The sequence below is a fragment of the Peromyscus leucopus genome, chromosome 4 (assembly GCF_004664715.2).
Source record: "Peromyscus leucopus breed LL Stock chromosome 4, UCI_PerLeu_2.1, whole genome shotgun sequence".
NCBI classification, from domain to species: domain Eukaryota; kingdom Metazoa; phylum Chordata; class Mammalia; order Rodentia; family Cricetidae; genus Peromyscus; species Peromyscus leucopus.
In genome coordinates, this window is record NC_051066.1 from 146,916,946 (window position 1) to 146,940,776 (window position 23,831).

Consider the following 23,831-nt stretch of genomic DNA (forward strand, 5'->3'; position numbering starts at 1 on the left):
AAGCATTATTCATTCTTGCCTTTTGATATAAACATGAATACAGGCAAATTTGCAAAGCGTTCACTTAATAGTTTTAGTTGATGAAACGTAGAGGGGATATGCGTTCAGCAAAGGAGACTCTGCAGCTTTAGCAGTGTTCCTGGCACTCTGAAGCTCAGCTGAAGTCCCGACCTGTGAGGACGAGTGGAGCCACGAGAGTCCAGAGGTAGAGGAGGAGGCACACCCAGCTCGAGCCCATTTTGACCCACACAGCTAGCCACTTGCTGGATACTTTCTGGAACTTGGCATCAGGACTAAAAAAAAAAAAAAAAAAAAAAAAGAGTAAGGGGGGAAAAAGCTTAATATTGCAAAGCTGAATCCCTCCCATTCCACTCACCCTGGCTAATGCCAAGAAACCCCTCAGTGAGACTTAGCTGCTACTATTACCTTAGCATGGTTCTAATAGGGACTTGAGAAGCTATTTTCAGTTATGGCCAATGGACTCTGCCACTCAAACATCATTTTTTCCTTCTTGCTAACATGAAAGACCTACCTATTCTCTCAGCAAGGTTCTTCTGTACCATCTGAATTACTATAATTACTGACAAAATGAAAATGGCCTCCCTGAAATGGTCCCTGCTTAGGACAGTTATTACTTTGACCAGAATACTTTAATATGGCCTCTCTAAAAGCACAGAAAAAAAAATTACCAATGTCAGGCCAAATGGCTTTATGTCATGATTTTTCTTCTTGAATAACTCATCTAGAAAAGCTACCAATAATTTGAACTGCAAAGAATTCCTATTCCTACTAGGTTCTATTTCAAGCAAGGCATGTTGACACATGCTTACTCCCCACAGTTAGGTGGCTGTGGCAGAACCAGAACAATGGCAAGTTTGAAGCTAGACCATCTGAAGCAAACAAAAAGGACTCCAGAAAAAGACACTGAATACAGACAGCTTCATTCTCTGAGACAGAGAAGGGTTCTGCAATAAGGACAATTCACATAGATTTTATATGCATTCCCAAGGGCTGAGTGTTCTGTCTTTGTCTATGCCTCCTACCTGTACCAGCTGGTTATGGTCATCATGATGTACAAGGAAGCACAGCAGAGCATCAAGTGGAATAAGGAGTAGTTATACTGCACCCCTTCCTTTTCGTTGTCCACAGCCCGACGAGGCTGTCCATCTTCTTCATCACTGGCTCCATTGGTGGTATCACCAAGGATAACACTGTCACTCCCAGAGAGAGTCAGCTTGTTAACTTGGCTATTGCTCGAAGTACGGATGCTGGAAAGTAATCCCAAGAAAATCACATCAAGAGGGAGTCATTTGAGATGAAATGATGCCTTTGGCCCACATATGTATAGGTTACTTCTGGGCTGTTCCCACTTTGGACTAGAAAGCCTGATGCTGAAAGCCCTGTCCAAAGTTACTACCTGCTGCCTATTAATTACAGGATGGTACTCTTAGTAGTTGCTACTCCATGACTCAATTCCAGAAACAAACTGCCCAGTGTCTCTTCTACTACTATGTAAGTGCCTCTGCTATGCTGGTAATATACCACCTACCTCTTCCTAGCTAACTCACTCATCCTTCCCTTCTCTGTCTCAGTGCCATGGCCTCTTGAAATTCTTCCCTAACATCATGCCTCCCCAAGCTGGGTGAGAAGCTTCCTCCCACTTCCCACAGCTCTCTAGGTGTCCTGACCCAGCACTTGTCAATCCTGCCTTGCTTGCTATTCAAAGAACTCCTCCTTAACATCAGCTATAGTCATCTGGATTTCCAGCAGTGCAGATGAATGAGTTTATGATTAAAGAAAAAAAAAAAGAAAAAAAAAAAAAAAAGGACAAAAACTACATGGTCATTTCAACACAGAAAAAGCACGTGACAAAATTTAGTATTTTTTAAGTATTTTATGAAAATACTAAAAGTGCTGGTAGTGGTGGCCCATGCCTTTAACCCCAGCACTCTGGAGGCAGTGGCAGGTGGGTCTCTATCAATTCCAGGCCAGCAAGGTCTACACAGAAAGACCTTGTCTCTCTGTAGAAACCAAAAAAGGGTAGCTCAGCATGCTGTGGATATCGCTCTATATAAATAAAACACTGATGGCCATTGACCAGACAGGAAGTATAGGCGGGACAAGGAGAGAGGAGAATTGGGGAAACAGGAAGAAGGGGGGGGGGACACGGCAGCCACCGCCAGGACAGGCAACATGTAAAGACGCCGGTAAGCCACCAGCCATGTGGCAAGGTATAGATATATAGAAATGGGTTAATTTAAGATATAAGAACAGTTAGCAAAAAGCCTGCCACGGCCATACAGTTTATAAGTAATATAAGCGTCTGAGTGATTATTTTATACATGGATTGTGGGACTGCGGGGCTTGGTGGAACCTGGAGAGAAGCCCTCCAGCAACACAGCAGGTAAACCCTGACAACCTAAATTCAATGACTGGAATGCAGAGCGAGGAGGAGAGAACCAGCTCCTTAAAGTTGTCCTATGACCTCTGAGCCATGCCGTGGACACACAGCTACTCACTCAGGAGGTGAAGGCTGGAGGACCAGTTCTAGCTCATCCTCAGCTATACAGCAAATGTGAAGCTGGCACAGACATGAGCTCCTGTCTCAACAACAAAAAGCCTAAAAGTAGCCAACCAGCCTAACTGAGGTATGGTTTGCTGATCCCTACTCTAGGCAATCTTTTAAAATATTAGGGCCAGGGGCTGGAGAGATGGCTCAGAGGTTAAGAGCACTCCAGAGGTCCTGAGTTCAATTCCTAGCAACCACATGGTGGCTCACAACCATCTGTAATGAGATCTGGCGCCCTCTTCTGCCCTGCAGGCATATGTGCAGGCAGAATACATAATAAATAAAATCTTAAAAACAAACAAACAAGCAAAAATAACCTTCATATGTGTACCATGGTGCAACTATTGCTCCTTCAATAAACATACACACAAAATGTTTAAAAAAATTAAGTTAAGGGGGCAGTGGGAGGAGGGATGAGAGGGGGATCTGTGGTTGCTATGTAAAGTGAATAAAAAAATTTTTTAGGGGCTGGAGAGATGGCTCAGAGGTTAAGAGCACTGCTTGTTCTTCCAAGGGTTCTGAGTTCAATTCCCAGCAACCACATGGTGGCTCACAACCATCTGTAATGAGATCTGGTGCCCTCTTCTGGCTTAAAGGGATATGTGCAGACAAAACACTGTATACATAATAAATAAATAGATCTTTAAAAAAAAAAATTAAATAAAAAAGCAAAAAAAAAAAAAGTTAAATATATACATAAAGTGGAAGGCTACTCAAACTACAATGACAAATGACTGAAATACCATGTACCAAAATGTTATCCATGGTAACAGTAGATTCAAAAGAAGATATTCTCATTTCCAATTTTATATTTAGTCTCTCTTATTTTTCAAACCTATAAAAATAAAATTTTATCGCCGGGTGGTAGTGGCACATGCATTTAATCCCAGCACTTGGGAGATAGAGACAGGCGGGATCTCTGAGTTCAAGGCCAACCTGGTCTACAGAGAGTTCCAGGACAGGCTCCAAAGCTACAGAGAGATCCTGTCTCGAAAACCCCCAAAAAAAAAAAAAAAAACCACTTAAATTATTAATCTAATACATGCTATTGTATGAAAAAATAAAATGAGTGGGAGGATGGGTACAAATGAAGTTATATCTGTGATTTTGTACTAGGGACTATTAAACTTACAATTTTTTTTACTTAATATAAATGAGGAAAAAAACACTTATAAAAAATTTTGGCACAGTTATGGATATTACACCCAGGGCTTCACATATACCAGACAAGTGCCATATACTCTGACCAATACTTTCTGCCCAAATCACTGTATTATTTTCTAAAAGAGAATTCTGAAGATCCCTATTTCCAGCCCATCTAAAATCAAGTGAAGATTTTTATCCTTCTATACAAAGGAGGAACCTCCATAAGAGCAGGGGTAATTAAGAGAGGATTTTCTGAACTCTTTTAATTTTGTACTTTTTTTGTTTTTCAAGACAGGGTTTCTCTGTGTAGCCCTGGCTGTCCTGGAACTTTCTCTGTAGACCAGGCTGGTCTCAAACTCACAGAGGTCTGCTGCCTCTGCCTCCCGAGTGCTGGGATTAAAGGCAAGTGCCACTACTGCCTGGCTGGATTTTCTGAACTTTAATAAATACACACAGCTGTGTAAGCAAATACATGCAAAGGACTTTTCACTGCACTATTTTAATTCTTTACAATGGTTTAAAAACAAAATGTTATTCACTTTCATGAGAATTTAAAGCTCCTCCTACCCAGAACTTACCTAGAATATATAAGGCAGACAACAAAGATAAACAGCCCCCCAACATCATCCAAATTCATAAAGTGTCCGTTCTGTGATGGTGGGGCATAAGCAGGAGCAAGAGTGGTTGAATTTGCTGGAGACACAGTTGGTGAAGTCAAGTGTGTGATGATGCTCATAAGAGAGGGGTTACAGGACCGGTCTGAAAATGGAAATGTTTGGTTATCATTAGTTTCAGCTCACTCTTGTTCCAAGGAAGAATCAGAGGGCTTGCCTACACACCATTTAGCTGTGTTTTTTTTTTTTTTTTTTTTTTTTTTTTGGTTTTTCAAGACAGGGTTTCTCTGTGTAGCTTTGCGCCTTTCCTGGAGCTCACTTGGTAGCCCAGGCTGGCCTCGAACTCACAGAGATCCGCCTGGCTCTGCCTCCCGAGTGCTGGGATTAAAGGCGAGCGCCACCAACGCCCGGCTTAGCTGTGTTTTGAAACACAGGAAAGCTATGCTTAGAAGAACCCGAAACTCAGTAGTCAGTACTGTATTTACATCTCAACCAATGACCTAGCTCTAGAAAAAAACAGTATCTCAAGCTTTATAAATGTCTCTTATAACTTCACTGGTTTTGTGAATTTAACAGGTAGTGTTTTAGCTTGGTGCTCAGGCTTTCCAAACAGGAGCGTATCCCTAGTTTTATCTCAGTTACTTAAAAAAGGCAAATATCTGAAACCAACTGTGAACCTTTATAAATGTGGACATTTATAAGTAGTCTATTTCCCATCAACTTCAGTCTGAATGTCCACCAAAGGAGCACGTCTATCAGGGAGTTATGACATTCCCTTACCAGGTTCATTGGTCATGGCTGACCACGTGAGGTAAAGAGTGTACAGAGTGATGATGGAGGACTGCAGGAGGCCAGAACGAGTCTGATGTTCCTATGGAATCAAACAAAAACAATGCCATATGAACTGTAAGGGATGACTTTCTGCAAGTCTGCATGCCTCCCTGGGATGCACTAAATTGTTAGAAATTGAAAACCTTATTCTTTCTGACAGTTAAAAGATGTCAGTTTCAGTTAGTCTACAAAACAGTTTCAGTTTCAGTTAATCTGCAAAACAGTAAGGAAGACGATGCATTTACTGCTGGTTTGCAAAGCATTTCACAATCTTGAAAACTCCTGTAAATCACACAAAGGCTTTCAGTTTCTAGACTCTTTATATGAAGAAAAATCCACTCAGCTCTACCACAAAATAGCTAGATGACCCACCACTTCTTGGAAACAAACTTCCATTTTGTTTTTCCTAATTCTTTTTTTCTGAATACTGTTGCCCAAATTCAATCCTGCTTCAGCTTCCAGCATTGCTGAGACTGGAGATAGACCATGTCCAGTGAGTAATTAAAAATGAGCTAACAAAATAAAAGTGTTTTTTTTTTTGAGAAAGGATCCTAGGTAAGTTTAAGGCTGGCCTTCAACTCATTGGGTAGCCAAAGATGATGACTTAACAACAGGTCCTTATGCCTCCCCTTCCTGAAAGCTGGGATTACAGCTGTGCAGCCCCTTGCCTGGCACTGAGATCAAATTCAGGCTTTTGTGCAGATTGGGTAAACCTCACCAACCAACCAAGCTACACCCCAGCCCCTCATGCTCTTTTAAAAAAGTATTATTTATTTATTCTGTGTGTGTGGTGAGGGGACTTCAGGTGTGGTCAGAAATTGGTTTTCCTACACTGTGGGTTCCAAGGATGGCACTGGTCATCTGGCAAGCACCCTTATCAGCTGAGCCACCTCAGACACTTCCTCATGTTTTCTTGAGAAAGGGTCACACTATGGTTTTCTAGACTAGCCTCTAATTCCTTAAGGGATTATCACACTTCAGCCTTCTAAGCACCTGGGGCTGCAGGGATGTACCACAAACCCAGTCATTTACTCACTTTAAGAAAAAAACAACCAAAAAAAAAAAGCCGGGCGGTGGTGGCGCACGCCTTTAATCCCAGCACTCGGGAGGCAGAGCCAGGCGGATCTCTGTGAGTTCGAGGCCAGCCTGGGCTACCAAGTGAGTTCCAGGAAAGGCGCAAAGCTACACAGAGAAACCCTGTCTCGAAAAACCAAAAAAAAAAAAAAAAAAAAAAAAAAAAAGAAAAAAACAAGGCTATTTGGGATTACAGGTATATCCAACCACATTCACTTTAGTTTCTCACATTTAAGATAATTCTCTTTTTTCTCATTCCTTTGGTTTAGAACTCCAGTAGCCCAGACTGGCCTTCACTTCCTACCCCAGCCTTCTAGGTTTAGATTAGTTCTCTCACCTTTTCTCCCCCCAGATTTATTTTCAATCATATGTGTTTATGTGTCTGAGTGAGTGCACCCCACTAGTGTGTGGGTACCCTATGGAGGTGATGAGTCACCTGATGTAGCTGCTGGGGACTGAACTGAGTCCTCTGGAAGAGCAATACTCACTGTCAGCTTCTGCCATCTCTCTAGCCTCCTTAATTTTATAAAAGTGTATGTTGTGTACACGTATGATATGTGCATGTGTGTGAATAAGGACAAGTGCATGCCTTGGTATGGGTACTGAGGTCAGAGGACAACACAATGTATCTCCCAGGCTAGCTGCCCATGAGCTGCCGTGGACTCTCAGGTCCTCACCTCACAGCACAAACAATGAGATTACAGACGTGCACTATCATGCCCAGCTCCTCACACGAGCTTTGGGGAGCGGAACTCAGGCCCCTGTGCTTGGTACTCTATCCACTAAGTCACCTCCCCGTTTACTCTTAAAACTTGGTGGCTCACGTGATTCCAGCACTAGCAAGGGGAAGGCAGAAGAATCAGGAGTCCAAGGCCAGCCTGGGCTACAGGAGACCCTGTCTTAAAAAGCCAAACAGTGAAAAACAAATGTTCTTTTCACATTTAAGACTCCATAAGTTTTTTTTTTTTTTTTTTTTGGGTTTTTTTTTTTTTTTTTCTTTCCGAGACAGGGTTTCTCTGTGTAGCTTTGCGCCTTTCCTGGGACTCACTTGGTAGCCCAGGCTGGCCTCGAACTCACAGAGATCCGCCTGGCTCTGCCTCCCGAGTGCTGGGATTAAAGGCGTGCGCCACCACCGCCCGGCTTACTCCATAAGTTTTTATTTCTTTGGCTTCAGTTCTTTGAGACATAGCCCTCAAGCTTGCCTGGAACTATGTAGACCAGGCTGACCTCAAACTTGCTGGAATTGTTGATATACATCACTACACTACACCAAGCTTCAAGTCACCTAGTTTTGGGAGAGGAATTATTTTCTTCTATTTATGTTTTGTTTAAATTTACCTATTAAGTATGTGTAGGGTGTGTGTGCCATAGCGTATGTGTGAAGGTCAGAGGACAACATGTAGGAAGGAGGCAGTTCTCCCCATCTACCCTGTGGGTCCTGGGGATGGAACTCTGGGTATCAAGCACCTTCACCCACTGAGGCATCTCACCACCTCCAAGTTACCTAGTTTTTAATGATCAGGAAATGAATGACATCATGATATAGGAATTCAACCAGGCACATGCCATCAAAGAGGTCCCAAAGTTCAAAGTATGGACTCTCTGGTGAGTACTAGGCCAGCAAGGCTATTATGTGAGAGCATCTCAAAACATAAAACTAAAAAAAAAAAAAAAAAAAGAAAAGAAAAGAAAGAAAGAAGAAAATATGGGCACTCAATAACACATACCTGATTACTAAGTTATAATTACATATAATTAACCATAATATGGAGAAATATTTAAGTAGCTAAACACAGATATAAATTCACTAAAATGTTGCCTGAAACTTAAACTTAGCTAGCATTAATTCTAAGTCTTTCACAAGAGAAAACAGAAAACCATCATACCTGAATTTTGGGGAGAATGGATACAATAGAAACTGCAACACAAAAAATCAGGTTAAGGCTGATGAAGACCTTGTTTTCTGTGCAGCCATCTGGTTTGGTGTAGAAGATGTAGAGCAACACAGCAAAGATGATCGAAAGGATATAAAACAAGCTTGTAAAAGACAGCAGAGCTGGAGGAAGGGAAAACTGTATCAATTTCCACCATCCGAATAAATGACTAGAATAAGATCAATTTTCTTCTATGCTATGTAAGTAAAGAGACTCAATCCATTTCTATGGTGAGCAATAAGCTGCAGGAAAATTTGGGATGCCAAGGCTAAAGTTTTATTTTGTTTTTATTTATTTATTTATTATTTTTTGAATCAGAGTTTCTCTGTGTAGTTTTGGTGTCTGTCCTGGATCTCTGTAGATCAGGCTGACCTTGAACTCACAGAGATCCACCTGGTTCTGCCTCCAGAGTGCTGGGATTAAAAGCGTGCCACTGCCACCTGACTCATATTGTTTTTAAATGATTCTCCATTAAACTCCAAAATCTACTAAGTAAATAAACTTGCAACCTGGATTACCTAGCCTGGGTTTCATGGGTTCAATGAAAAGTATTTGGTGACTCCAGTTTTAGTCATCTCTGAATTACGTATTAAATATATACATAAGCTTTTCTAGATGATTCCTGGTCTTTCAACAGTACAGTTCATGGTCAGGTATGGTGGGTGGACACCTGTAATACTACCATTTGAGAAGCTAAAGCAGGAGCATCACAAGTTCAAAGCTAGCCTGAGCTACACAGAGCTCCTCTCCATAAACAAGGTCACAGCTGACAGTAACTACATACCAGGGATGATGTCTGGGGTAAACAAAACAGACCCTCTCTGAGACAATTTCATTCTGCAGTCCCTGGATACTTAAACCTGGCTCCCATCACAAATTATAAGATAACCTTCCTAGTCTGGGAAAACAGTTCGTTTGCTACTTTTGCATAATCTACAGAAATATTCCTTTCCATTTACATAATCAATTAGCTGTACAATTGAATCTGAAAATGCCTACTTAACATCTCTGCAGAGGTAGTTACATTATAAACTGAGAGTCCAACGACTAAATGTACTAATGTTCACCTTCCAGCAATGCACACAATTCACAATAGGCTTAACTGACAAACTAGCTTTTTAAAAGGCAGCAACTATAGGAGTTGGAGAAGGCTCAGTGGTTAAGAGAATTTCTGGCTGCTCTTCCAGCAGACATGGGTTTCAGTCCCAAGGGAATATGGTGCCCCGTTTTGGCCTCCATAGGCACTGCACAAATGTGGTGCACAGACATAAATGCAGGTAAAACACCCACACAAACAATTTAAAAAAAGAAGCTCTACATTGAGTTTATATATTTAAAACTGGAGATTTTATTATACTCCCTACTTAAGGTAACAAGTACGACTCTCTGAAGTGAATTTAGATACTTACCAGCATACCAGAACCTTGGGTTTCCTTCTTCCATTCGATTTACCCATGATTCATTCCAAGAGTGAGCCATGTCTACCAAGAGCACCAGCTGGATGAAGATGAAGAAAGTGGCCCCAAGCATGCCAGCAAAAAACCAAACTGTAAACAAAGAGAACAGTTATTCTTCACCATAAGAGTAACGTTTCAGAATATGACTGCTAAACTTTACGAGCAGGAAAGAGAGAGGCAGTCTACAGCAGTACAGTATGATTATCTTATCATTTCAAACATACAGGTATTCTTTGAGGAATGTCAGCTGGATTTCATGCCTTTAAGAAGCAGTGTGTGTGTGTGTGTGTGTGTGCGTGTGTGCGCGCGCGCGCGCATGCATCAGAGAGATATCAGAGAATAATTTCTGTGAGTCTATCTCCTCCTTCCATCATGTAAGATCCAGAGGTCAAACTCAGGCTGGTCATCAGGCTTTGTGGCAAATGCCTTTTAACCTCTGAGACCTTTTAAAACTTGTTTTAGTTTATGCCAAAGGGAGCCTAGTAAAATGATCTGTAAGAGATAGTTACCAACAACCAGTTAACAGTCCTTTAAAAAGGGCCAGACCAAGAGTAGGCTAATACCTCCAAAATGTCTCTTGGTGCTCAAACTCAAGGGGACAGACATTGTTTTTTAAAGACAAAAACCACAATTACATCAGTGTTTGAGTGGGGTCGGAGTAACATCTGTCTCCCTGCAGCAATATTTTCCAGATACCATGTGACAATTATTGTTTATTTATACTTCCCCTAATTATTTAGCTTTGTTTTAGCTTGCATAAACAAAATTATCTTGGTTAATAAATCTAGACCATGGTCAGGGTCACAGATAGGCCAAATGCATTGCCAAGGTAGATGTGGCTATTGGGGAGTGGAAGGCTGAGAGTGTCTAGGCACACACACACAGAGTTAGGACAAAATGGTGTTATTTAATCACTCCACTAGCACCTCACAGTCTAAGTAACTCCATAAGACTTTTTCTAAGCTGGGTGGTGGAGGTATACGCCTTTAATCCCAACCCTCAGGAGGCAGAGGCAGATGGATCTCTGAGTTCCAGGCCAGTCTGGTCTACAGAGCGAGATCCAGGAAAGTCAGGGCTACACAGAGAAACCAAAAAGAAAAAAGAAAAAGAAAGAAAAAAAAAAAGACATTCCCTTTACTGTTGGGAGTCCTGTACCTTAGCCTCAGATCAGTCTCAGGGCAAGCAAGGCACCTGTGGAAACAGACTCTCACTTGGCAAGGACCAGTAGTCCACTTGACAGTGTAGAATTTGCAAAATTCATGAACCTTACAGGGTCTTTTCTCTCTCATTTCATTGGTTGAGTCTTTGGGTGGTTCTGTTTTGTCAGTCACACATGCAATAACTACAATTTTCCCTGGAAATTCTGCTCTTTCTTGAATATTTTCTCCTAACATTCAACAGGGGCTAATGCTTCTCAAATCTTTTGTCTGGAGTTACTAACTATAACTGCCAATTCTGGGAACTTTTCTGACTCAATAGAGACAGGTACATAAGGGAAAACAACACTTAGAACATTAACCATGTCTCAGTTCTGGAAAGGAGAGCAGGGCATGCATACACAGACTAAGAAGAAAGCCTCAGGAATACACATAGTGCCAACTGTTGAGAGTAAGTTCCTTGGACACCAAGCATAGAATCATTGGTAGTGTTGCACCCACATTGTAAGACCCCCAAGCAAGACCACCACAGGGCTGATATCTGATGCAAACACATAGAGGTTTTATTGACTACAGGCAAACCTGGGGTTGGTCCGTGTCCAACACTCCAACACAGCGGGTGGAGGAGGACGGTGCTGAGCTCTCAGAGTGAGGAGCTTTTAAAGAAAAAAACCTGCAAGCAGGGTGGTATAAGCCTTTGCGTCAAAGGATTGGGTAAGAATATGTAACCTTTGAATTTACTAGTGGGGGTCCAGAGGAATTTTCAACAACAGTTATCAGGACATTTAGAGCCCGCAGATGCTGTCCAAGGACATTTGGGACCAGCAGATGTTGTTTATCAAAATTACTCATTGGCCAGGCCACCCTGGTAGAGTCACCTCGACCAAGGCCCTGGCTGTTCATGATTTCTCTTAGAGCTGTTCCATGGTTTTTACTGGAACTAAGTTCAGCTTTTGATCATGTGCTGTTTGAAATGAAGATTTTCTGTAATATGGAGTTTGTCTTGATCTCTCAGTAGGCTCTGGTATGCTCCAAGAGGAAAAAATACAATGCAAAATATGGGATGGATAGATCCATCTTTACCATACATAGGAGCTTATATTGGTGGAAGAAGTATGGTATAGTGAGATGGGAAAAGAGCGCTTTGTCAAAGTCTGCTTTTTACATAGAGACTGAGACATGGGACCCTCTTGTAGAAAAGGGAAATGTATAAAAATGTATCTTACAGACATGAAATAATTGTCTGGGTTTGAATATTGTCCTTAAAGCATTGTGCCCAAGTCTATTACTTTTTAACTTCGTAAAGGCAACATGGTAACCTTGTGACGGCAAGTAGCTGCCAGCTGATGTAAGGATGTGTCTGGCTCCGTATTTAGTTAAATCTGCAAAAATGCTGAACTCTGTGTCTAGAATAAGGTTATGTAGGGGTGGGAAGGACAACCAAGGCTAGATACACACAGAGAAACCCTGGTTCCAAAAAAAACAAATAACAAAATAATGATCATGATGTATTCCTTAAATATAAATATATATATATTTCTTTTGTTTGTTTTGTTTTTTTGAGACAGGGTTTCTCTGTGTAGCTTTGGCGCCTGTCCTAGAACTCGATCTGAAGACCAGGCTGGCCTCGAACTCACAGAGATCCACCTGCCAATGCCTCCCAAGTGCTGGGATTAAAGGTGTGCACCACCACCGCCCGGATTTATGATGTATTTCTTAAAGTCAAAAGTAGAAGCCAATAATAAAGCTGTTCATGTAACCCTGGTAAGAAAAACTCTGTTTAAGTATAAATAAAGACGGCCTGACCTATTCAGGGTCACTTGAGTGCAATCCACTTGGAGGTCAGGACCTGAACCTGAGCCGAGGCTGGACACTGACACTTTTACTTTAGGACGATGGGGCGGGGGGGGGGGGGGGGGGGGGGGGGGCCGGGGGGCCGGGACACGACATTGCCATGTCATAGAAGCAAATTAAGACAGGGAAAGGCAGCATGGGAGTGTTGGGTCCTTATGTTGACAAGCTCTCTGGTGACTTTTTCTCACCAAATGAGAAGGTAAACTATTAAATAGTACAAAAATTAACATACAATTCCAGAAAAGCTGAGAAGTGGTCTATCTCCTGGTTTTAATCCACCATTGTCTTAGTATGTAGTCATACAACTGGACAACATGTCTTAAAGACCAGGTCTATAAAATCACTAATGGAAATGCAGCTCTTAATCACCAGAGTTATACATGTGAACCCCTCAGCAGTAAGTCATACCTGAAGTAAAATGACCCCCAGGAATGTAGAAAGATCCAACCATGATACCAATAATGGCAGCAATTTTGAAGAACCAAAACCTATTAAAATAAAATAACACTTATGAGAAATGCTAACTTTTATTCTTATACTGAGAAAAATGCATTTCTGATTACAAAAATAAAGCCGAAATAGCATTTGCAACATAAATATCTAGGCTTGTTTTTTCATTTGACCCGAGTCTATTTCACTCAATATTTCATACAATGCATTAAACCAAGCCTTGTAACATATGCCTGTGATTTCAGTTACTCTAGATGTTGAAGCATGAAGATACCTAGTTCCAGGACAGCATGGGCTACAGAATAAAACAAAACCCTGTTTCAGTAAACCAAATAAAAAAATTAAGAGGGCTGAGGCCAGGCGATGCACATCTTTAATCCCAGCACTCAGGAAGCAGAGGCAGGTGGATCTCTGTGAGTTTGGGCCAGCCTGGTCTACAGAGTGAGTTCCAGGACAACTAGAGCTACGCAGAGAGATCCTGTCTGGGAAGGCCTGGGCTCAGGATATAGCTCAGTATTAGAATGGTTGCCCAGGGCATACAAGGCCTGAGGTTCAATCTCATCACCACTGCCACACACACATATTATAAGCAATGTTATACTGATCCAGTAAAAAGAAAGCTGAGACTAATAACCCTTCAGATGAGCTTTATTAGAGTTATAGCATTATAGTCATAGGCAGCCATGGATAGCAAGTTAGGGGTCCTGAAGGGAAAAGGCCTTCAATTCCCTTCAGCACACTAAGAATATGAAGAGTTAACAGCATGTTAGGACGTAAGGAAAAATTCCGGAAGAGAGTGGGTTATTGAGGAATTTGAAGAGGTTGCTTTAATACATAGTCTATGTGTGACCTAGTACAGGGGCTAGTAGTCTCAAGGCAGGATTGCACTAGATAAAAAATAAACATGTAGTGCTCGCTAAAATTGGAATGATACAGAGAAGATTAGCATGGCCCCTGCGCAAGGATGACACACAAATTCATGAAGCATTCCATATTTTTAACTAAAGCTTATGTGCAATAAATAAATAAATAAATAAATAGATAAATAAATAAGCAAGCAAGCAGACATGTAGAGCCAGGTGGTGGTAGTGCACACCTTTAATCACAGCACTTGGGAGGCAGAGGCAGGCCGATCTCTGAGTTTGTGACCAGCCCGGTCTATAGAGTAAGTTCCAGGACAACCAAGGCTATATACACACAGAGAAACCCTGGTTCCAAAACAAACAAACAAAAAAAAAACCAAATAACAAAAACCATGTAATTCAAGGGTGGTGTGGCTTGCTGGTAGCTCCAACTGGGAGGAAGGAAACTGAACTCTGTAAGAGCTGCAAGAGCTGCAAGGTCACAGGATGTGTTGCTTATAGAGCAAGAGAGCTTGGTGAGAGCTGGGGGTGGGGTGGAGTAGAATGATTTCTGTGAGAGGCAGCCAGAGGATCTGTAACCTAACAACTAGCATGCAAGATAAGTCATTTACATTCATGAGTAAATTTCAGAATTTTATTACTTTTAGCACATAAAGATAATGCTTTTTCTAGAATCATAAGTTCTAACAGGATTAGCTACATGGAGAGTCATTAATCATTACATTTATGGAAGAATTTATCTCCCAATCCTCCATTTACAACATAGGACACAAATTATCTTGTCCATAATCACAGAGCTCATTAGCAAAAAGGCCAGGACCAAATCTTACTTTCTTTTTTTTTTTTTTTTTTTTTTGGTTTTTCGAGACAGGGTTTCTCTGTGTAGCTTTGCGCCTTTCCTGGAGCTCACTTGGTAGCCCAGGCTGGCCTCGAACTCACAGAGATCCGCCTGGCTCTGCCTCCCGAGTGCTGGGATTAAAGGCGTGCGCCACCAATGCCCGGCTCCAAATCTTACTTTCAATCTATAACTTTTAATAATGTCTTGAGCTGAGTATGGTGACACATACCAGTAATCCTATTAGGAAGGTAGAGGTATGAGAATCAGGATTTCAAGGCCAGCCTGGGCTAATGAGACCCTTTCTCAAAAAACTAGAGCAAACAACCAGCCAATGTGGCTTGCATGGCAAAACATGAAGTATCAAGCTTTGAGAACTGAACATACATAAACTTCAATTCTATCTTCAACCTTTTCCCACCTAAAAGATCCTAGGCTAAATATTTAGCTTCTCTGAAATTCACATCTATAATAAATACAACATTTACAAAGCTTCCATCAGCTTCCAACTGAGAAATTTTTGTGAAAGAGAAACTGTGGTCAGAAGGAGGAAGCAAGAGAATATATATATCAGCAGTCCATATATATTTTTTCCTTTTTACTGTTTATCTTTCTTGTATACATGTCTCAGGTACACGCGTATCTATAAATGAAAAAAATGTGTCTAAACATTGTGTCTGACCTATTTTACAAGGTACTCTGGGCATTCTAGAAAGCTATCAAAAATTACAATAACCTATCTTTCATGTACACATCTGACCACTGATTACATATTCCATTGCTTCCATCCAAATGGCAATATTAATGGCCGAAGGAGAGAAACCAAGCATACTGAAAGACAATCTTACATACCCATTGTGTATTGCTGCTCTGGGATCTTTACTTGTTTTTACTCTTAACATGAGCAAAAAGAAGGCAAAGAAAAAGATGGCCACAGCGAAGTTGATCCGATATACAGCTTTAAAACCAACCAGCACATCACAATCTTTCTCTGCATTTATATCAGGCATCTTGATTTGAAATCCTCCTTCACAGAATCCAGGAATCTGAGGAGGCAAGGAATTTCAATGCCATAACAACATCAACACTACAGAAATGCTATCTCACTCCAGAAGCAGGGATTTGTTTCAAAAAACAAAAAGGCTTGAGCAAAGGTGGGGGTTAGAGGGTGGAGGGTGGGAGAGACAGGGGAGGGTTGTTCAGCTATTTCAGGACTGAGAACTGAAATTTCTGACTTCCAATTGACAACAACCTTATTACCTAAGAATACAAACAACTCACATTTAAAAAACAAAAGCTGGACAGAGAGGTGGCTTAGCCATGAAGAGCACTTGTTGCTTTTGCAGAGGACCAGGATTCAGTGCCCAGAACAACCTGACTGCTCACAACTGCCCATCCATAATTCCAGTTCCAGGGGAGCCAATGCCTTCTGACTTTCAAAGGCATCAGACACACATGGTGCACATACATACATACAGGCAAAACACTTGTACACATTATATACATACATATATATATATATGGTGGTAGTTTGAATGTAATTGGCCCCCATAATCTTATAGAGAGTGGCACTATTAGGAGGTGTGGCTTTGGTTGGAGTGGGTATAACACACTTCCTCCAGAAGTGTCACTGTGGGGGATGAGCTTTGAGGTTTCCCTATGCTCAGGATAACACCCAGTGTCTCAGTTAATTTCCTGTTGCCTGCAAGATGTAGGACTCTCATCTACTACTGCAGCACCACATCTGCCTACACACTGCCATGCTCCCCGCCATGATGATAATGGACTGAGCCTCTGAAACTGTGAGATACCCCAATTAAATGTTTTCCTTTATAAGAGTTGCTGTAGTCATAGTGTCTCTTCACAGCCATAAAAACCCTAAGACATACATATATTCTCTCTCTCTCTCTCAACTGACTGGTTATGAGTTAAGCCTGTAATCCCAAAGTCTGGGAGGCTGAAGTAATATAACCACAAATTCCAAGTCAACCTATACTACACAGTGAGTTTCTAGCCTCGGTTGCCGGGCGGTGGTGGCGCACGCCTTCAATCCCAGCACTCGGGAGGCAGAGGCAGGCGGATCTTTGTGAGTTCGAAGCCAGCCTGGTCTACAGAGCAAGATCCAGGAAAGGCGCAAGGCTACACAGAGAAACCCTGTCTCTTGAAAAAACAAAAACAAAAAAAAGACTAGCCTCGGTCATTTAAAAAAGTCCTTCTCTGAAGACAGGATGTAGCTCAGTGGTAGAACACAGGATATTGCTATGGGTTTGGTCCTCAACTCACCTTCCTGAGGTTATTTCAATTTTCCCACAGAATTTTTCAGCAACAACAAATTCCTTCCAAAGGGAAAGGAATATTGTAGCTTAAAGCTTATGCAAACAAGGAAAAGAGTCTTTTCTAAATTCTGTTTCCTCTGGATTGTTAGACTAGAGCCCAACAATGCTCATTATGACTTCTATGTCTGCATGAGGACTAACACCTCATTCTGTGTCCTGATTACATCCACAGATAATTTAAACCAAGTGTGGCGGCACATACCTGGACTCTCAGTACCTGAAGTAAAGACAGGACTATAAAATGTTCAAGGCCAGCCTAAGCTGCATAGTAAGTTTAAGGCCAGTCTAGGCTACAAGAAACCCTACCTCACAATAATAATTATAATAATAACACTATAATGTTAAAAGCCCTAAATTACTGCGGCTAGAGAGATGGTTCAATGGTTCCTCTAACAGAGGACTGGGGTTCAGATCCCAGAACTCATATGGTGACTCTCAACCATCCATAACTCCAGTTCCAAGGGACATGACACCCTCTTTGGACCTCTGCAGGTATGACATACACATTTGATGCACATATATACATATAAGCAGAACACTCATACACAGAAAATAACTCTTTAAAAAAGTATTTAAATGATCTTGATTGAATATGACAGGAGAAGTCTTGTAAAATATAGAAACAATACAAAGTAACCACATGGTAAGATGCTGTAACTTACCTTCTTCAGCTGAGTTTGTACGCCTTCTGTCATCATGATGCAAGACACAATAGTGCCAAGGAAGAGAATAGAGGCATAGATGAGTCGAGTTACAGTGGAATTCTTACTGATGGGACAGCAGCTGCACAGCAGACATGATGCACCACTACAGAGGCATGGAACCTATAAGAACAACACCATGGGCCTTAAGAGATCCTTCACTGCTGTTGAGGCAAACTGGGGTTTGGTAGTTTTAATAGAATCCTGTTTCACGTAGCACATGCCTAAAATCCCAGCACTTAGAAAGCAGAGGCCAAAGGATCATGAGTTCCAGGCTATGTGGGCTACAAATTAAGAAAATCAAGGCATAGAAACACACATGTGCAACCTCAGCATTAAGATGGAAGAGCATGAAAAGTTTGAAGCCAACCAGGGCTACATAGTAAGTCTGTCCCAAAACATAAAACAATGCAAGACAAAGCAAAATTGCAAAGGCTTTAGAGTCAGTATAATTTCTGTCACTTTAGCAAATTATGTATCTAACTCGTTTTCTTTCTGTAAAATACTCATTAATAAAATAATCATTCTTTATTAATTACTATTAATAAATGAGCCCACCACACAGTGCCTAAAACATAGGCCAAGCTTCCAAAGTATTATATTCACAGAGAGCATATTTTGTGTGAAAACAATTTAAGAAAAACACAAACATAACTCTACTTTTTGTTTACTAAGAACCTTAGCTCCCAAACGATGATTACTACAGACAGGCATGGTGGCTCATGCCTCTAATTCCAGTACTTGTGAGGTAGAGGTAGGAAGATCTCTGTGAATCTGAGGCTAGTATGGTCTACATAGTGAGTTCCAGGCCTGCCAAGGCTACAAATTAAGACACTGTCTCAACATTGCCCCACCCCCAAAACAAGACAACATTATATACTTGTTTAAGAAACTACCTGACTTGCCTTGATACTTGAGGTTATCAAATCATAGTGCAAGAATAAGTTAATAGAGACTTATAAACAACTATAAACAATGGATGACTAGAGCTGGAAAGATGGCTCAGCAATTAAGAGCACTTGTTTCTCTTGCAGGGGACTGGAGTTCACTTCCCAGTTACTCACATAGTGGCTTACAACCATCCCTAATTCCAGTTTTAAGGAATCCAAAGCCTACTTCTGATCTCTGTGGGCACCAGGCATGCAGCTGATGTACATACATAAATGTAGGCAAAATACTCTACACATAAAATAATCTAAAACATTTAAATACAAAACTAAAAGACAATGGATGACTCTAGTCTTATGACTTGGTCTCAACAATCATCACCTTTCACAGATGTATCACGCTTTTGTATTAGAGCAAGCTGATTAACTTAGAAGTCTAGTTCTCTAAGATGTAAAGTGAGCCTAATGCCATTTATTATCTGAACAAGGTTACTGTGTGAAGAATAACACGTCTCAACTATAAAGTAACCAGCATAATTCCTGACTTAGAAAGGACTCAATATATTGCATGCAGTAGATATGTCCAACTGGTTAGGGTCCAAGGAAACACTGAAGGAAATATCCAGCATCAAAGCAAACAAGAACAAAGAGCATTTATTATACCAGCACGCATGTGGGGTCCGTCACCTGTACAAAATGGCCACGACCCCCGAGAGGGACCTGCAGGCTCCTTTTAGCACAGCTAAGGGGAGTTTCAGGGTCAGCTGCATAATTGAATAAGCAAGCAGCAGCTACACTAGTATATTTCTAATTGTGTCTTATCACTTTTGAACACATCTGCACAAGCTTGGACCTGACTCAGAGGGGGCTGCTGGGTTTGTCCTTGAGATACTGTGAGGCTGACTTAGACCTTGTGTTTGTTCTCTCTCTTGACCCTGAATGTAAGGGCCTTGTAGATAGAATAAGTGGGAAAGACACCTGTTTGTCCTTTTCAGAGAACTGGAACCTAAATTCAGTTGTGAAAGTGCGAGCGGTTAACCCCTTCAGAAGAGTGAACTAGACCAGCCAGCCTCAGTCCAAAAGAGCCAAATTATAGTGCAAATCTGGTTACTGTGATTCAGTTGTTTTGAGCCAGGCATGGTGGGTGCAGGCCTACAATCTCTGCAATTGAGAGGCAGAGGTAAAAGATGGCCACAAATTTGAGGCCAGCCTGGTCTACAAAAGCAAATTCCAAGGCTACATGCAACCCTATCTCAAAAATAAAACAAACCTTTAGAAGCCCCAATGAGACCAATGTCACAAGAATGAGAAATTCAGAGTCTTATTTGCAATACAGGGAAAAGCTAGATGAAGATTCGTGTGGTACTACTCTAATCTCAGAACAAGGGTACTTTTGCCTCAAAGTAGACTGAGCTCAGAGCATGGCCCCTACTGCCTCTGAGCAGAAGCAGAAAGTTATAACTTTAACAAGCTTTGGCTGCAATGTATTTTAGGGCATCCAAATTATCACTGTAAAAAAAAAACGCCATTCCTGCTGGGAGGTGGGAGAGAATGTCTTTAATCCCAGCACCTAGGAGGCAGAGGCAGGCAGATCACTGTGAGTTCAAGGCCAGCCTGGTCTACAGAGTGAGTTCAAGGCCAGCCTGGTCTACAGAGTGAGTTCAAGGCCAGCCTGGTCTACAGAGTGAGTTCTAGGACATCCAGAGAAACAGCCAGTTTCTACACAGAGAAACTCTGTCTTGAAAAAACAAAAAATTCCATCCCACTTTTTCTGCCCCCCACCTTTTTGTTTTAGTTTTTGTTTTGGAGACACGGTCTCTCTATGTAGCCCTGCCTGTCCTGGAACTTGTTCTGTAAACCAGGCTGAGCTAGCCTCGATCTCATAGATCTGCCCACCTCTGCCTCCAGAGTACTGGGATAAAAAATATATGCCACTATGCCCAGCCTATTCCACTCTTTAATGAATAGGTTCCGACTCTGCTTGAAGCTTGACCCCCAGTCACCCCCATCTAACCTTGCACAGATAGTAAAATTTATTTCTCACGCAAATTATAAAAATTCTGCCTAACCATCAAGAAATGAACCTCATATTGCCACCCAGGGCACCAGCACTACACTGAAACTGTCTGCCAGATTTGAGCCACCATCCCAGTAGCCCCTTAGAATGAATGGCAGATAGTTTCTATTATCTTGCCCACAGCAGCTATACTACAGTGTATCTAATAAGCTCTCTATTGTCCTTTCTGACTTTGGGGAATTATTCACATCCTGGGCATTATTGGCCTATCAAGCCCAAATCTACAAGCCAAAGACAGTAAAAAGAGTACCAGCAAACCAATACACCATTTACTTCTCTAGGTCATAAACACCTTGAAGGGAGGCCATCCTCTACTGCTGTACTTTACACCTTCGCATAGTTCCTTAGGAAATCAGTAATCAACATGCAATCTGCCTGTCTACTCTATCCTCTGTCTTGACCAGTTTCAAAAAAAGACAACTCAACTCTTTCTGTTGCTCAGGCCAAAAACCTAGAGTCTCAAAGCCTCCCTCACCTGACTTAAAAGAGCAACTTCTAGAAAATGAGGTGGCCATAAATCCCCATTTAAAGGGATGTTTTAAAGTGAGGCAAGAACCACTTCTCATGCTGGTGAAAAACAATCATCACATCTATCCCACTTACGTTTTCACAAGACAAAAATCTGCATCCTCATACTAAGATCCCCCTTTGCCTCTTCCTCTTTCCCTAAATCTGTTGTACAAGCGGCAAGATCTAATCACCTGCCTGAGTTACTCATCACAAAGAACTCAGGCTTACATTTATGCTCTTCTCAGGAAAAAAAGAAAAGCCAGACAAGGTAGCACACATCTGCAACCCCAGTGCTGGGCTACAAAGTGAAATCCTGTCCCTCAAATAATAATAATTTGAAGCATTTTGTTAAAATATATAGGCCAGTTGTGGGAGCTCACACCTGTAACTCTAGCACTAGCTAGGCTAAGGTAGGAGGATTGCTGCAAGTTCAAGGCCAACCTGGGCTACAAAGTAAAAAAAGGAAAGGCTAAAATCCTTTGCCAGGCCGGGCGGTGGTGGTGGTGGTGGTGGTGGTGGTGGTGGTGGTGGCACATGCCTTTAGTCCCAGCACTCGGGAAGCAGAGGCAGGTAGACCTCTGAGAGTCTGGTCTACAGAGCTAGTTCTAGGACAGCTAACACTGTTTCACAGAGAAACCCTGTCTCAAAAAACAAAAATAAAATAAAATTAATTAATTTAAAAAAATCCTTTGCCAGGAATGGTAGCACACACCTGTAATACTCTGGAGGCTAAATCAGGATTGTGAGTGAGAGACCAGCATGGGAACTGGGAATATAATTGGGGGACTCTCAGAGATGTGTTTACCATAAACAAGGTCATGGGTTCAATCTTAAATATCAAAATAAAAATAAAAAACATTATGCAAAAAATAAAACCATACAATGAGTATCTTCATAATTTGGCTCCTTGATATCCTGGCCCCCTTTTTTTGGGGGGGGGGGGAAATGGAGTGGGTACTGGCAGTTGGGAGATTAAACCCACAGCCTCTGGACAGCTACCATAAACTGTATTTTCACCTTCCTGTTTTGAGACAGGGTCTCCCAAGTGCTGAGATAACAAATGATTTGCCATGCCTGGCTCTCCACAGCATTTATTTCTATTGTTCTCTTCCCTCATTATACTCTTGTTACTAACCCCATACTGGAAAAAATTAATTAATAAAATATACAAGCAGTTTCTAGATATAAATGCCTGGATTGCATCATTTCATAGAAAACCAAAACTTGAAATGCACAAGATATCTACGACATTACCTCTGCACCAAGACATGCTACTGACATGAGACAGAGACTGAATCCTTGGTTCATTACATCAGTTCGGGAATGAGAAAACAATTAGGCACTGGTTCAAGGTATCATGCTCCTCTGAGGCAGATTTGTTAGATTATTCGCTATATTCTCTTTCCCAGACCCTAAAATTAACTTTTTTAAATGTTTTAAGAGCCGGGCGGTGGCCTTTAATCCCAGCACTAGGAAGGTAGAGGCAAGCGGATCTCTGTGAGTTCGAGACCAGCCTGGTCTATAGAGCGAATTCCGGGACAGGCTCCAAAACTGCATAGAGAAACCCTGTCTCGGAGAAAAGGAAAAAAAAAAAAAATGTTTTAACATTGACAAAGTGATTTGACTAATTTCTCCTCCCAACAGCTCTGGAGGAGAGAAATGCTAGGTTGTTTAATCCCAAAATGTTTAGGCCGCGGCGCTAGTAATTAAATAAATGGCTACAGCTAGTCCCTTTAGAACGCGAGCTGCAGCGGGGCTGACTTAAAATCCGCGTTCCCCAACCAACTCTGCAGAGCGCTGGCATATGCCGAGCTATGAAGAAAAAAATTACTCCAGCGACCCTAAATTTCACGACGCCACCTTCAACCCACTCATGAACCCCCGCCTAGGAACCTGGGCATCGCCCGCCCTCCTCCCATTCCCCCGGAACCCAGGGTCCGGAAGGCTGGCGGGGGCGGGGCGTCGACATTGTAAACAATGGCGGCCCGGCCTCCCGCGACCCTCCGCCCACACCGAGAGCCAGCCGAGCCGCCGCACCCCGACCTCGGGACGTCGCCTACCGGGACCTGGATCAAGCGAGCCACCCGGGCCTGCCCGCTCCTCTCTACCGGCCTGGGACAGGATCGGGCCCGCCCTGGGGGTCCTGACAGCCATTCCCCGCGCGCCTGTGGCCCCGGAGGACCGAGGCCTCGGGACTCACCCAGCTGGCCAAGGAGAAGACGCCTAGCACGGCCCCCATGGTGGCGCCGGGGCCGAGACCCACCGCTCCGAGCGGCTCCCTGCGCGGTGGCTAACTGCCGGCCGAGGCGTCGCCTCAGAAACGCGGCGACGATTTCTCAAGCCGGAAACAGGGCCCGCCCTTCGCAGGACGCCCAGCACGTCATCGGGCGGCCCCGCCCACGGCCCCCTGACTCATTGGCTGAGGAGGAAGAAGGCGGGACCGAGTCCTTGAGGGGAAGGCGGGGCTACGGGTGCTGGCGTTGTAGGGGCCGCGAAGGGTTCAGGGCGTAGGGCTCTGGGTTCTCTTAGGGCGCTG

The 23,831-nt window shown here is 42.4% G+C and overlaps 1 protein-coding gene and 1 pseudogene across 1 annotated transcript in view; one reads left to right on the forward strand and one right to left on the reverse strand.

Annotated features, from left to right (window-relative positions):
* Serinc3 (serine incorporator 3) overlaps nt 1–23,644 on the reverse strand; it is a 24,287-nt gene extending 643 nt beyond the window's left edge. Inside the window, exons 1-10 of the mRNA XM_028868423.2 lie at nt 23,496–23,644; nt 17,783–17,944; nt 15,637–15,830; nt 13,045–13,124; nt 9,578–9,715; nt 8,121–8,290; nt 5,110–5,200; nt 4,294–4,474; nt 1,044–1,268; nt 1–293 (exon numbers count right to left, since the gene is read on the reverse strand). The exon at nt 1–293 is cut by the window's left edge and continues 643 nt beyond it. Of these exons, the coding sequence (XP_028724256.1) occupies nt 155–293; nt 1,044–1,268; nt 4,294–4,474; nt 5,110–5,200; nt 8,121–8,290; nt 9,578–9,715; nt 13,045–13,124; nt 15,637–15,830; nt 17,783–17,944; nt 23,496–23,534 (1,419 nt within the window). The 5' untranslated portion in view covers nt 23,535–23,644 and the 3' untranslated portion in view covers nt 1–154. The remainder of the gene's footprint in view (nt 294–1,043; nt 1,269–4,293; nt 4,475–5,109; nt 5,201–8,120; nt 8,291–9,577; nt 9,716–13,044; nt 13,125–15,636; nt 15,831–17,782; nt 17,945–23,495) is intronic.
* On the forward strand, nt 13,973–14,085 carry LOC114692721 (annotated as a pseudogene).
* Nucleotides 23,645–23,831: the final 187 nt, after the last annotated feature.